At 41.1% G+C, this 15,813-nt stretch overlaps 1 protein-coding gene across 1 annotated transcript in view; it reads left to right on the forward strand.

Moving 5' to 3' along the window:
- Window positions 1-14,308, forward strand: part of LOC308616401 (mucin-16-like) — a gene marked incomplete at its 5' end in the record, with an annotated part of 102,317 nt that extends 88,009 nt beyond the window's left edge. The window contains 6 exons of the mRNA XM_081232649.1: window positions 4,812-4,972; window positions 5,892-5,959; window positions 10,456-10,622; window positions 12,345-12,392; window positions 12,595-12,713; window positions 14,042-14,308. Of these exons, the coding sequence (XP_081088775.1) occupies window positions 4,812-4,972; window positions 5,892-5,959; window positions 10,456-10,622; window positions 12,345-12,392; window positions 12,595-12,713; window positions 14,042-14,140 (662 nt within the window). The 3' untranslated portion in view covers window positions 14,141-14,308. The remainder of the gene's footprint in view (window positions 1-4,811; window positions 4,973-5,891; window positions 5,960-10,455; window positions 10,623-12,344; window positions 12,393-12,594; window positions 12,714-14,041) is intronic.
- Between the last annotated feature and the right edge of the window lie 1,505 nt (window positions 14,309-15,813).

A 15,813-nucleotide genomic window follows, 5' to 3' on the forward strand; every position in this document is an offset into this window, starting at 1 on the left:
GTAGTTCCCATGACAACCCTATCTACTTTCAGTAGAGGACCACAGACTACACCCTCACTGGTCCCGAGTTCTGGGGCAGAGACCAGTGCAGCTGTTCCAACTCTGACTGTTTCCTTTGGTGAGCCAGATACCACAACTTCATGGGTCACCCATCCTGCAGAGACTAGCCCAACTGTTTCCAGGGAAATCCTGAATGTTTCTCATAGTGAATCAGACAGCACACCCCCAACAGCTACAAGTTCTGGGGAAGAAGTCAATTCAGCTGTTCCAACTCCAACTGTCTCCTCTGATGTACTGGGGATGGTGACCTCACTGGTTACTAGTTCTGGGACAGAGACCAGCTCAGTTGATCAAACTCTGACTGTTTCCCCTGGTCAGCCAGATGCAACAACCTCATGGCTCCATTCCACAGAGACCAGCACACCTGTTTCCAAAACAACTCTGAATTTTTCCCCTAGTGAATTAGACACCACATCTTCAGCAGCCACCATTCCTGGGGCAGAAGCCATTTCAGCCACTCCAATGATGACTGTCTCACCTAGCATACCAGCGATGGTGACCTCACTGGTCATTAGTTCTGGGACAGACACCAATATAATCTTTTCAACTCTGACTGAGTCCCTGCATGAATCAAAGTCAACAGTCTCCTTGGTCACCCAACCTGCAGAATCCAGCCCAACTGTTCCCAGAACAACCCCCGATGTTTCCCATAGCACACCCTCAATGGCCACCAGTCTTGGGACAGAAGCCACTTCAGCTATTCCAACTAAACCTATCTTCTCTGGTGTACCAGATATGGTGACCTCACAGGCCACTAGTTTTGAGATAGATGCTAGTATGGCTATTCCAAGTCTGACACTTCCTCCTGTTGAGCCAGTGGCCACAGCCTCACTGGTCCCTCAACCTGGAGTGCAGACCAGTCCAGCTGCTCCAACTCCAGCTGTCTCCTCTACTGTGCCAGGGCTGGTAACCTCACTGGTCACAAGTTCTGGGGCAGAGACCAGTACAATTTTTCCAATTCCAACTGATTCCCCACACAAACCAGAGACAACAGCCTCTCACGTCACCCACTCTGGAACAGAAACAAGTTCAGCTATTCAAATTATGACTGTTTCCCATGGGAAGCCAGATACAACAGTCTTACTGGTCACCCATCCTGAAGAGACCAGCCAAAGTATTCTCAGGACAACCCCCAATGTTTCCCATCATGAATCAGACACCACATTCTCAATGGCCACCAGTCCTGGGGCAAAAGCCAGTTCAGCTGTCCCAGCTATGACTCTCTCACCTGGTATGCCAGGGATGGTGACCTCACTGGTTACCAGTTCTGGGGCAGAGACCAGTACAACTTTTCCAACTCTGACTGATTTCATGCACAAACCAGAGACAACAGCCTCATGGGTCACCCATACAGAAACAAGTTCAGCTATTCCAACTATGACTGCTTACCCTGGGAAGCCAAATACAACAGTTTCACTGGTCACCCATCCTATAGAGACCAGACCGACTGTTCCCAGGACAACCCCCAATGTTTCCCATAGTGAATCAGACACCACATTCTCAGTGGCCACCAGTCTTGGGGCAGAAGTCAGTTCAGTTGTTCCAACTCCTACTGTCTCAGCTGGTGTACCAGATATCATGACTTCACAGGTCACTAGCTCTGAGACAGACACCACTATGGCTATTGTACCTCTGACTCTTTCTCCTGGTGAACCACCAACCACAGTCTTATTGGTCACCCATTCCAGTGCAGAGACAAGCACAAGTTTTCCTGCTTCAACTATTTTTCCTCACTTACCAGAGATCACAGCCGCACCATCCATCCCACCTGGGTTGGAGACTAGTACAGCTCTTCCAAATCAGACTGTTTCTCTCAGTCCACCAGAAACATCCTCTCTCTTCACCACAACTGTGACCAAGACAGCCAGAGTTAATCTAACTCCAACAGCTTCATTTGGTGTTCCTGCAGAAACAGCCTCACTCTCCACCCATCCTGGGACGGACATCAGCGCAACTATCTCAACTTCAGCTCTTTCCCGTGGTTTACCAGAGACCATAGGCTTACTGGCCACCAGGCCTGCAACAGAGGCCAATACAAGTACCCCAGCTCTGACTGTTTCCCCTGGCGTTCTTGGTCCTTCCAGGACCCCTGCAACAACTGTTGGGCTTTATCCTGTACCTTCCTGGAGAACAGAAACCTCACCATCCGCAACCTCAGTTGGACTCCCAGAATTTCCCAAGACCGTGACAGGGGATACCGTGACCTTGATAGCATCAGAGACCACAACACCACCTAAAACCAGTCATGGGGAAGGATTAAGTACAACCACTGTCCTGAAAACCACCACTGTTGAGACCACTCATTTAGCTGCCACAGGTTCAGGTCTCACTGTGGCCGAGACCACAATCACCTTCAATACACTGTCTGGAAGTCCTTTTGCCCCTGTGACCACACCTGGAACCTCTACCTTGGCCTCTGTGAGTGTGACTACAGGAACAAGTAAGAATAACTTTTTCATTGCAGTCAAATATAATTTATTTATATATATATATGAAATAATATTTGCCATCGTAACCATTTAAAATGTACAATTCAGCAGCATTAATTACAATGACAGTATTGTACAACCACCTCTACTGTTTTCAATCACCCTGAACAGGGTATGTGAACCCATTAAGCAAGAATTCCCCCTTCCCCACTCCCTCTAGCCCCTGGCGACCTCTAATCTACTTACTGTCTCTATGAATTTGCCTATTATAGATACTTCATATAAGTAGAATCATCCAAAGTATTTTTCCTTTTGTGTCTGGGTTATTTTGCTTAGCATAATGTCTTCAAGGTTCATCCATGTTGTAGTGAATATCAGAACTTCATTCCTGTTTAGGAGGAATAATATTCCATTGTATGGATGTAGCTCATTTTATCTGTCCATTCATCTCTTGATGGACACTCAGGCTGTCTCCACCTTTTGGCTATGGTGAATAATGCTGCTATGAAATGAAAGAGTGAACAAATGAAAGATGAGTATCTCAGCCCTAATATCTGGGGATCCACTGCAGTTCACATTTATTCATTCAACAGACTCATACGTGTGACCATTCTGTCCCAAGCCATGTTCTGGCCATGGAGATAGAATACACAGGTTCTGTCTCTGAAAAAGTCATAATCAAGTGAACTAAAGATTACTTAGGAAAAAAAAAAAAAGATTGGGCTTCCCTGGTGGCTCAGTGGTTGAGAGTCCGCCTGCCGATGCAGGGGACACGGGTTCATGCCCCGGTCTGGGAAGATCCCACATGCCCCGGAGTGGCTGGGCCCGTGGGCCATGGCCGCTGAGCCTGCGTGTTCAGAGCCTGTGCTCTGCAGCGGGAGAGGCCACAGCAGTGAGGCCTCTCTTAGGGACACAAGTGAAGTAAGTCAGAAGGAGAAAGACAAACACTATATGATATCACTTATATGTGGAATCTAAAATATGACACAAATGAAACTATCTATGAAACAAACAGACTCACAGAATGTAAAGGATCCTGTGTTTCCTTCTTAGGCTGCAGTTATGAGTCATGCATTGATTGATTCATTCATTCATTCAATGTATACACCATGAAAATAAATAGGCACTGATGATACACTGTGATAACTGCTATAACGGGGGAATTTCAAAAGTCTGTGGGAATCCCCAAAAGGGATACACAGTTCTCTCTTGGAAAGTTTTCTAGAGAAAGTGATGAAGAAACTGAGATCTGAAGGAGAACAGGACCTAGTTGGGGGAAAGAGATGGGCAGCTGTGCTACATGTGTCTATAACCTAGAATATAGAAAGAACATGTCATTGGAGGAGGCTTTAAGAAGTTTGGTGTGGCTGGAGCATACACCTTGACATGAGACATGGGGAAGCTGTAGCTGAAGATGTGGGCAGGGACTTTCCTGGGCACTGGAATGGTTTGTGGAGGAACAGGACACACTCAGAATTCTACTTTAGAAAGCGCATCCTCTCGGTGTTACAAGGACAATGATTGGGGACGGGGAGGAAGAACAGAGGCAAGAAGACACATTAGGAACCTAGGTCAGCAAAGGTGTGTGATAGATGCCCACTGAGATGGTCAGCACGTGCACCTGCCAACTCTGCCCCAGAGAAGCCCAAGCTCCTCTTCACCACATCCTAGTGAACTCTCATAATGCTTGGTGGAGAGTTGGACAGGCAGACAGATGAATGGATTCAAGGTGGACAGGTAGATGAACGGTCTTCTGTAGGCCACTTTTTAAAAAAATTTTATTGAAGTACAGTTGATTTACAATGTTGTGTTAACCTCTTCTGTACAGAAAAATGACTCAGTTATACATATACATATTCTTTTTCATATTCTTTTCCATTATGGTTTGTCACAGAATATTGAATATAGTTCCCTGTGCTCTACAGAAGGACCTTGTTGATTATCCATCCTATATATAATAGCTTGCCTTTGCTAATCCCAAACTCCCATTCCCTCCCTCCCACCTCCCCCTCCCCCTTGGCAACCACGAATCTGTTCTCTATGTGTGTGAGTCTGGTTTTGCTTCATAGATATGTTGATTTGTATCAAATTTTAGATTCCACATATAAGTGATATCATACAGTATTTGTCTTTCTCTTTCTGACTTGCTTCGCTTAGTGTGATAATCTCTAGGTCCATCCATGTTGCTGCAAATGGTATTATTTCATTCTTTTTGAGTGTAGCCCACTTCTAAAAACCCACCTCAGTCCACATTGCCAGGAATAAGTAGACTGGCTGTAATGACTTCTTTGTTAAAAACTTCATACTTTCTTTTTATTCTAGAAGTGGAGTCATCAATTCATATACCAACAGACCAACCAACAATCAGTCCCAGCTTCCAGAACTTCCAGCTGAATTTCACTGTCACCAACTTAATCTATTCCCAGGACATAGCCCCAGGCACCCCCAAACACCAGCAGAACAAGAGAAATATTGAGGATGCGGTGAGAATGGGGTTGTTTGTCCACCCTGTTCCCATGTAGAGACTGACCTATGGACACTGGGTAGTCAGAGGGTGACTTTTTTTTTGATGTGCACATTTAATTTTTTTTCAGTTTGGCAATCTAGACATTTTTTAACATCTTTATTGGAGTATAATTGCTTTACAATGGTGTGTTAGTTTCTGCTTTATAGCAAAGTGAATCAGCTATACACATACATATATCCCCATATCTCCTCCCTCTTGTGTCTCCCTCCCACCCTCCCTATCCCACCCCTCTAAGTGGTCACAAAGCAACGAGCTGATCTCCCTGTGCTATGCGGCTGCTTCCCACTAGCTATCTGTTTTACATTTGGTAGTGTATATATGCTGGACATTTTTTAAAATTGAAGTATAGTTGATTTACAATATCATGTTAGTTTTGGGTGTACAGCACAGCGATTCAGATATATATATCCTTCTTCAGATTCTCTTCCCTTAAAGGTTAATACAAAATATTGAGTATAGTTTCCTGTGCTATACAGTAGATCCTTGTTGGTTACCTGGAGGGTGACTTTTTTTTTTAACAATTCATGAAGACAGGTTCTTATTCCCATTTTACAAACTAAGAGACAGCCATAGAGAGGTTCACTTGCTAGCCCAAGTCACACCCTGGAACAGGCCCTGGGCTAGTGTTTTCTTTTTCGTTTTCGTGTTTGTTTGGTTTTCTTTGGCCGCACCACTCAGCATGCGGGATCTTAGTTCCCTGACCAGGGATCAAACCCATGCCCCCTACAGTGGAAGCACAGATTCTTAACCACTGGACCGACAAAAAAAAAAAAAAAAAAAAAAGATGGGGAAGTGTGCTCTTTGGTTAATTGGCATTCTCCGATGCCACTGGGCCATGGATTCTGACCAAAAGGAAATGTTGCCCTGTCTTTCAGCTCAACCAGCTCTTCCGAAACAGCAGCATCAAGAGTTATTTTTCTGACTGTCAAGTTTCAGCATTCAGGTGAGTTCCAACTCAGGACCCAATCATTTTGGAGGTTTGTTCTGTCCTTTGAAAGTGTCCCACTGCCATAGTCTCTCAGTTCCTAGCTGTTATGGAGGAGAGCCCTAGGAATATAGAGCTGTTACCCAAACATCAGCTTGTTCCTGAACCAGCGAGTACAACGGGCTAGAAACTCAGAAGAGCTTGTGTCAACCTAGGTAGGCATGAAGTTGTCTGGTGCTGGGGGCCATGGAATACAGAGTGTAGCATTCATGTCTTAAGAAATCAGCCACTGAAGGCAGAATCCATGGGAAATGGGGGTTAGAACCAGATGACTTAGAATCCAGCAGTCTAACCGTGCTGTCCAATACTGTAGCTACTAGCCATAATTATACACGTCTTGGGATATGTTTCACATACCATAAAATTTACCTTTTTGATGTATGTAATTTAGTGGTATATTTATATAGTGGTACAACGATCCCACTACCTAATGGAGGGAGGAACATTTTCATCACACCAGAAAGAAATCTTGTACCCACCCATTAGCAGTCCCTCATTCTTCCCTCACCCCCACCCCCTAACAAACAATTTACTTTCTCCCTCTGTAGATTTGCCTATTCTGAACAATAGGCATTCCATTTGTATGAAATGTATATAAATGGAATCATACACTATGTGGTCTTTTGTGACTGATTTCTTTCACTTAGCATAATGTTCTCAGGATCATCCATGCTGTAACATATATCAGTCCTTCATTCCCTTTTAGGACTGAATAATATTCTATTGGATGGCTGTACCACTTTTATCTGTACATCCACTGATGGACATTGGATTGTCTCCACTTTTTGGCTATTATGAATAATGCAGTTATGATCATTAATATCCAAGTTTTTATGTGAACTTATGTTTTCAATGCTTTTGGGCATATAAATAGGAATGGGTATTGTAGGGTCATAGGGTAACTATGTTTAATTTTTGAGGAACTACTGAATTATTTTCTACAGAGGTTCCACCATTTTATATTCCCTTCAGCAATGTATGAAGGTTCCAAATTCTTCACATCCTCACCAACGATTATTACTGCCCTTTATTTCCCCACTATAGCCATCCTAGTGGGTGTGAAGTGGTAGCTCACTGTAGTTTTGATTTGCATTTCCCTAATGATTAGTGATGTTGAGCATTTTTCATATATTTATTGGCCATTTTTATATCTTCTTTGGAGAATTGTTTATTCAAGCCCTTTACCCATTTTTAAAATTGATTTATCTTTTTAATGTTGGGGTATAATAGTTCTTAATATAGTCTAGATACTAGACTCTTACAAGATACATGATTTGCAAATATTTCTCCCATTTGAAAGGTTGGATTTTCATGTTCATGATAGTATCTTTTAAAGCACAACAGGGCTTCCCTGGTGGCGCAGTGGTTGGGAGTCCGCCTGCCGACGCAGGGGACGCGGGTTTGTGCCCGGTCTGGGAAGATCCCACATGCCGCAGAGCGGCTGGGCCCGTGAGCCATGGCCATTGAGCCTGCGCATCCGGAGCCTGTGCTCCGCAACGGGAGAGGCCCCAACAGTGAGAGGCCCGCGTACCGCAAAAAAAATAAAAATAAAAAAAATAAAGCACAACAGTTTTTCATTTTGGTGAAATCCAATTTATCTACTTTTTCCTTTGGATTCTTGTGCTTTTAGTACCATATCTAAGTAAGCAATGACTAATCCAAGGTTATGAAGATTTACTCTTAAGTTTTCTTCCAAAGGTTATATAATTTTATCTCTTACATTTAGATCTTTAATTTATTTTCAGTTAATTTTTGTACATGCTGAGATAGGGGGCCAACTTCCTTCTTTTGCATGTGAATATCTAGTTGTCCCAGCTCTATTTGTTAAGTAGCCTATCCTTTCCCTGTTGTTTTGGAAACTTTGTTGAAAATCAATTGTCCATAATTGCATGACTTTGCTTACAGACAGTAAATTTTATTCCATTGATCTGTATGTCTATCTTTTTGCCAGTGGCAGTGTTTTGATTACTGCAGTTTAGTAGTAAGTTTTGCAATTGGGAAGTGGCGCTGTCCAGCGTTGTTCTTTTTCCATATTGGTTTGGTTATTCCAGTCCCTTGAAATTCCATATTAATTTTAGTATCAGCTATCAATTTCTGCAAAAGAGCCAGCTGGGATTTTGATAGGGATTGAATTTAATCTTTAGGTCAATTTGGGGAGTGTTATCATCTTAATAATATTAAATCCCCAATTCATGAACATAGGATGCCTTTTCATTTATTTAGGTCTTTTTAAAAGTCTTTGAACAAAGTTTTATGGTTTTGAATATACAAATTTTACATTTCTTTTGTTAAGTTTATTCCAAAGTGTTTTGTACATTGTTTGATGCTATTGTAAATGGAACTGCTTTCTTAACTTTATTTTCAGAATGTTAATAACTAGTGTATAGAAATACAGTATAGATTTTTGCATATTGCTCTTTTATCCTACAATCATGCTGAATAGGATTTAGTAGTGTGTGTGTGTGTGTGTTTCTTGGGATTTTTCTATATACAATATCATGTCATCTGCAAATAGAGAGTTTAACATCTTCTTTTCCAACCTAAATGCCTTTTATTTCTTTTTCTTTCCTAATTGGCCCCATAAGAACCTTCAGTGTGATGTGAATAACATATAAGATGAGGGCAGACATACTTGTCTTGTCCTTGGTCTTAAGGGAAAAGTTTTCACTCTTCCACCATTAAGTATGATGTTAGGGGTAGTCTTTGCATGAATGCTCTTTATCAGGTTTGTAAAGTTTCTTTCCATTCCTAGTTTGCTGAGTTTTTTTTAATCATGAAATTATATTTTGTCAAATTCTTTTTTGTATCTATTGAAAACATGTGGAAAAAAAAGAAAACGTGGTATTTGTCCTTTATTTTATTAATACGGTATGTTACATTGATCAATTTTTTTAGATATTAAGCCAACCTTTCAGCTAGAGGTAAGAGTTTAAGACCTTCTCAAGTCTTGCACAGGACTCTTGTGGTCTTCTAGATACCCAGGAATACATTGGAGCTTTTCAAAGCCCCCTGTAGACACCTCATTTCCCAATTTTTTCTTTTAAGTTATTAGCTCACCTCTTGCTTGCCTCAACTGGTATTGCTCCCTTGGGCATAGTGTAAAACAATTACCACTGACTGTGGCAAGTGCCATGGGGTTAGGCTTTCCTCACTAAACAAGCTCTGAACTACCATATGACCCAGCAATTCCACTACTGGGCATATACCCTGAGAAAACCATAATTCAAAAAGAGACATGTATCACAATGTTCACTGCAGCACTATTTACAATAGCCAGAACATGGAAGCAACCTGAGTGCCCACTGACAGATGACTGGATAAAGATGTGGCACATATATACAATGGAATATTATTCAGCCATAAAAAGAAATGAAACTGAGTTATTTGTAGTGAGGTGGATGGACCTAGAGTCTGTCATACAGAGTGAAGTAAGTCAGAAAGAGAAAAACAAATACTGTATGCTAACACATATATACGGAATCTAAAAAAAAAAAAAGAAAGAAAAGGTTCTAAAGAACCTAGGGGCAGAACAGGAATAAAGACGCAGACATAGAGAATGGACTTGAGGACACAGGGAGGGGGAAGGGTAAGCTGGGACGAAGTGAGAGAGTTGCATTGACATATATACACTACCAAATGTAAAATAGCTAGCTAGTGGGAAGCAGCTGCATCGCATGGGAGGATCAGCTCGGTGCTCTGTGACCACCTAGTGGGGTGGGATAGGGAGGGTGGGAAGGAGATGCAAGAGGGAGGGGATATGGGGATATATGTATACATATAGTTGATTCACTTTGTTATACAGCAGAAACTAACACAACATTGTAAAGCAATTATACTCCAATAAACAAACTCTGAGTTAAATAAAGACAAGCTCTGAAAATGAGGCTTTTTCAAGGAGCTGCAAGATAGGTCAAATAGTGACAATTCAATGGTGATGGGTCTTTTGGGGAGCTCTAAACCCATTATGGTTTTCAAAGTTACTGAGCCCCTTGTGAGAGCAGGATAAGAACTGTGCAAGTTATAACACCATAACGTTTACTCCATTTACCAAGATTCAAACATTTTTTCTTAACTAAATGCTGCTTGAATTGTTGCAAGCCTTCGGTTAATTTTTAGACTTCTGAAAAAGTTGATTTTGACCATATTTGCCAGTGCTCTCATTGTTTTTACAGATTTTCAGAAGTCCTTACTCCAACATTTCAAAATGTTCTCCCTGCAGCTACTTATTTATAAATTAATTCAATTAAATAAAATGAGACATTCAGCTTCTCACTCACACTAGCCATATTTTAAGTGTTCGATAACAACACGGGGCAAATAATGACTGTATTGGATAGTACAAACACAAATGTTTACATCATTGCAGAAAGTTCTCCTAGACAGGACTAGAAGCAGGGAACCAGGAATCGGGGTAGAATTCCAGATACCCTTGTTCATCCCTCGTGTCCTTCCAGGTCTGAGCCTCCCAGCAACCACACTGGAGTAGATGCTCAGTGTAACTGCTCACCATTGGCTCAGAGACTGGACAGAGTTGCCATCTATGAGGAATTCCTGCGGCTGACCAAGAATGGTACCCAGCTGCAGAATTTTATCCTGGACAGGAATAGTGTCCTTGTGGATGGTAAGGCTCCCTGATCATTGGGGCAGAAGTGGGGGCTTCCAATTTCCTCACGTGGGGACTTTCCTGGGAATCTGGAGACTTGGGGATGAGTCAGTACTGAACTTTCCCAGGCTGGCAGGAGGTGCATACTCCCACAGATTTTACCCACTACTGAGGGAGAGGAAAGGACATTCAGTGGGATATAGGAGACACTCGCCTTCTCCTAGACTGCACCATGCAATAGAACTTTCTTAGTGAAGGAAATGTTCTATATCTGTGCTATCCAGTGCATAAGCCATGTGAGGCTCTTGAGCATATTAAGAATGGCTATTGTGACTGGCTTTTATGGTTAATGATTTTTAATAGTACTACCAGATTTTTAAAATTTTACTTAATTAAAATTAATTTTAATTTAAAAAGGCACTTGTTGAAGTAAGTCAGAAAGAGAAAAATACCATATGCTAACACATATATATGGAATCTAAAAGAAAAATGGTTCTAATGAACCCAGGGGTAAGACAGGAATAAAGACACAGACGTAGAGAATGGACTTGAGGACACAGGGAAGGGGAAGGGTAAGCTGGGACAAAGTGAGAGAGTAGCATTGACATATATACACTACCAAATGTGAAATAGATAGCTGGTGGGAAGCAGCCGCATAGCACAGGGAGATCAGCTCGATGCTTTGTGACCACCTAGAGGGGTGGGATAGGGAGGGTGGGAGGGAGACCCAAGAGGGAGGGGTTATGGGGATATATAGCTAATTCACTTTGTTATACAGCAGAAACTAACACAACACTGTAAAGCAATTGTACTCCAATAAAGATGTTAAAAAATTTTTTTAAAGTAAAAAATTAATTAATTAATCACAGCATACATTTTGTAAACCTGGTTTGAATGGAAGTAAGAATAAACCTCCAAGTGGATGTAGAAAAAAATAAAAAATAAAATAAAATAAAATTAATTAATTAAAAAGGCACTTGTTCCTGCTCGTATCAGGCAGCATATCTTAAGAATCTGCCTGGGGTTGTACGAGCAGGGGGACCTGAAACCCTTTCCCATTGCCCAATGGGTGCTATGTGTCCCTACCCTCATAGAGTTCGTGTTGTAGTTGGAAATAAGAAGAATAGGCAATTTAAAATTATAAATTATTTGATGTGAACCAGTCCATACTTGGGAGTGGTAATCAGAAGGCTTCCTGGAGGAAGTTACAGTATAGGTGAATCCTGGAAAATAAGCATTAAAAACTCAGTAAAGGAGAAGGGAGAGAATGTATTCATAGCCAGAGAAGAGAGTTTTGAGTGGGAATTTATAAATTTAAAGAGATCCCATGGTCTTGTCAACTGTGATGATCCATTCTCCCCTCCACTAGCATAAGATGGTCCAGCCCATCATCAGTCATCCATTCCCAGAGGTATGATTTGAAATATCACTCTTGTAGTGTGAAAATGGCTTTGTTATTATGTAGCAAAACATCATTTTCCATTTAGATGCAAACTAAAATGGAGTGAATCATCATTATGGCTACATGACTTTAATATTTCAATGGAATTATGGGATGATGGAAGGGTAGCAAGTGTTAATAATTTACACATTGGGTATGATACTGTTTTAACTGGATAAATTATATATTGTTATTTCTAGGTGATGGACGTTTATAATGTGGTTCTATTTTTCTGTGTATTTGAAAAGTTTTATTTAAAAAAGTAAAACACACTCACATGCGTTCTCCATTTCATTCAGTTTCAGGGTATTCTCCCAATAGAAACAATGTCTTGACTGAGAATTCGGGTAAGCCTCAAAGACGCTTCAGCCCAGGATGGGGAGGGAATATTTTGATTCTCTGCCTCAGTAAAGGGAACCATGTACCCAGGGTATTAGATGATGATGAATGCTGGCCAACCCATGCTAAGGACTTTGAGGCACAGTAGGGGGAATCAGGAGCCCTAGGGGAATGATAGGAGGTGGCTCACACAAGCACTTGTCTCCCCAGACCTCCCCTTCTGGGCCATCATCCTCATCTGCCTGGCAGGACTCCTGGTGCTCATCACGTGCCTGATCTGCTGTTTCCTGGTTAGCAAGAAAGTGTTGTTGCCTTCTTACTATCAGGTTGTAAGAGCTCTTTATATATTACAAATACCTGTCTTCTGCTGGGGATATGTTTTGCAAATATTTTCTCCTAGTCTGAGTGTAGTTTGCCTTTTCCTTTTCTTAACAACATTAGTCATTAGGGAAATGTAAATGAAAGTCATAATGAGATACCACTACACATGAGAATGGCTAAAATTAAAAAGATGATAACAAGTGTTGGTGAAGATATGAAGCAACTGGACCTCGCATATAGTGCTGGTAAAAAATAACATGGACACATCTTTAAAAGTTACATTGGGGCTAGTAGATGCAAACTATTACATATAGAATGACTAAACAAGGTCCTACTGTATAGCACAGGGAACTATATCCAATATCCTGAGATTAAACCATAATAGAAAAGAATATAAAAGAATGTATATATGTGTATAACTGAGTCACTTTGCGGTACAGCAGAAATTAACACAACATTGTAAACCAACTATAGTTCAATTAAAAAATAAATTTTAAAAGAAGTTACATACATCTATGCAACCATCCAGTCCTAGGAATTTATCCAAGAGAAATGAAAACATATGTCTATACAAAGACTTGTACACAGATGTTCATAATAATATTTGTACTAGCCAAGACTAAAAACAACCCAGAAGTCCATCAACAGGTGAAGGGATAAACAAACTGTGGTATATCCACACAATTCAATACTATTTAGCAATAGTACTGGATTATTAACACATGCAATGATTAATCTCAAAATAATTATGCTGAACGAAAGAAGTCAGATGAAAAAGAGTACTTATAGTATGATTCCATTTATAAACAAACTCTTGAAAATACTAGCTAATCTCTGAGGCCAGAAATCAGATCAGTGGTTGTCTGGGAATAAGAATGTGTTTGTAAATAGCAGGGGAGGAGGAACTGCAAAAGAACATGAGGACAATTGGGGGGATAATGAGCATTCCTTATTTCGATTGTGGGGATGGTTCAATAAGTTTATAATCCAAACTTATCAAATCATTCACTTTAAATGTATGCAGTTTACTGTATGTCAGTTATACATCAGTTAAGTTGGGGTGGGGGGAGGAAAACAGAAGATATGAAGGGGATATCAGAGAGAAAATGGTAGAAAAAAAAGAGAGTTAAAAGGAAGAGAGAAGAAGAGAAAGAGGTGAAAGAGGGAGAAAAGAGAGGAAAAGCGCTGGGAGAGAAAATTACGAGAAAAAGAGAAAAAAGGAAGAGAGACACACAGGAACATCAGGTCTCTGTGGCTGTGGGCATGTCCCTCCCCTGTAGCCCCCGATACTTGGCAATGACTGGTCCATTCTGATGCCCTCTGCTCACCCTCACAGGTCACTGTCTCCAGGCAGAAGGAGGAGGAAGACTGCGAGGCTCAGCAACAATGCCTGGGCTATTACCTGCCACACGTGGACCTGAGGAAGCTGCAGTGACATCTGCTTGAGTCCCCTTTTCCCAGTCAGGTTCCAGAGGAGCTTGGCCGGAACAGAAATAAACCACATCGGTCAGACACAACCTCTGGGCCTTTCTTGACTTGGCCCCTACCTGGTTCACACTGCACTGAGATTAAAGTTTTCCCCTTCATTATGTCCTAAAGACAACTGCAACTTCTGTCTTATGTTTTCACACCATATCATCCCTCAGGGACACAAGGATTGGTGAAACAGGCACAGACACTATTAATGAACAAAATCAACATCCCACTTAAGTGTGAGGTTTGCCTACCTAGTCACCCACTACACACGTCTCTCCTTGACTCCTGCGCAGCCATCACCCCATCTCTATTCCTCCATATTCTGCACCCCCTTCCCTGAAACCCTGACAGTCTCAAGTTCCCCTTGAACTACTTCATTCTCTGATGTTCAGATTCACCAGGACGTCCAGAAAATCTGCCTTGGTGACTCCTTTCCCTCATCCCAGGTCCTCCAAGGTGGGAAACAGACCAAGAAGGAATGAGTGGGTCTGACATGACTCTGCAGTCAGACTTGGGACTTGGGAGCTGAAATGACTAGGTATCTGGGAAGACTGAATCCCTGAGTAATACCAAACTCTAGAGAGATAGGGTCTGCTTTGGATTTAAAGATTAAAACTCCCTAACAGGCAGTGCGAAGCATCCCAGGCATGAAACAAATACTACAGATGCTCTATTATTGTTTTACTACAGATGCTCTATTATTGTTTAACACCTTGCTCTCAGAAACTATAAATCCCTCAGACAAAAGTAAGTCATGATAAAGAGGATTTGAATAATACAACATGCTTGATGAGGCAAACAGGCAAATAAATCCCAACAAGCAGTGACTTATTGTTAGATTAATGATGCTGAAAACAGTCTCTTTTGATATCATGATACCCCAAATGGCATGTCAATTTTCATGAATCAAATTTTCAACACATAAACATCTTTAAAAATGAGGAAAAGTTTGGTTATCTCATTATATGCAACTCTGAATTAGCATGCAACACAAAAATAGAGACCTAGTAGTAGATATCTTATTTGAGAACATAATTATAACAGCTCTTTAATGAAATATTATTTTGGAATCTACTGGGTATTATACAAAAAAGGATAATCCATTGTGAAAAGGTAGGTTTTATTCTGTGATTGTAAGGGCAAAAAAACTAAATAACCCCATAACTTTGATAACTCTCTATTGACTTTAAAATACAAATAAATAACATACATAGAGAGGAAAATGAGATAACATCATGAAGGGGAAAGATCTCCTCTTCTCACCAGAAACCAAATCACTCCCCTCAAAAGGATCACTATCTAGGGAATTCCTTGGCAGTCCAGTGGTTAGGACTCGACGCTTTCACTGCCGTGGGCCCGGGTTTGATCCCTCGTCGGGGAATTAAGATCCCGCAAGCTGAGGGGCCAGCAAAAACCAAACAAACAAATATAAATAGATCACTGTCTATATTTTCTATGCCACGCAAAAGAATTTAATGAAAGAAAAGTATTGGTTTGTTTTAAAGTTTCAAAAGCTCAAAGCAAGAAAAACTTACAGACACTGCAGAGAGTCATTAATAAAGTGCTGTGGTGTACCATTTCATCTGCACCATTTTCTCTTTTTTTTCAACAGTGTTTGTCAGGACATCCTTT

The sequence above is a fragment of the Mesoplodon bidens genome (assembly GCF_964165515.1).
Source record: "Mesoplodon bidens genome assembly, chromosome: 4".
Lineage (NCBI taxonomy): Eukaryota > Metazoa > Chordata > Mammalia > Artiodactyla > Ziphiidae > Mesoplodon > Mesoplodon bidens.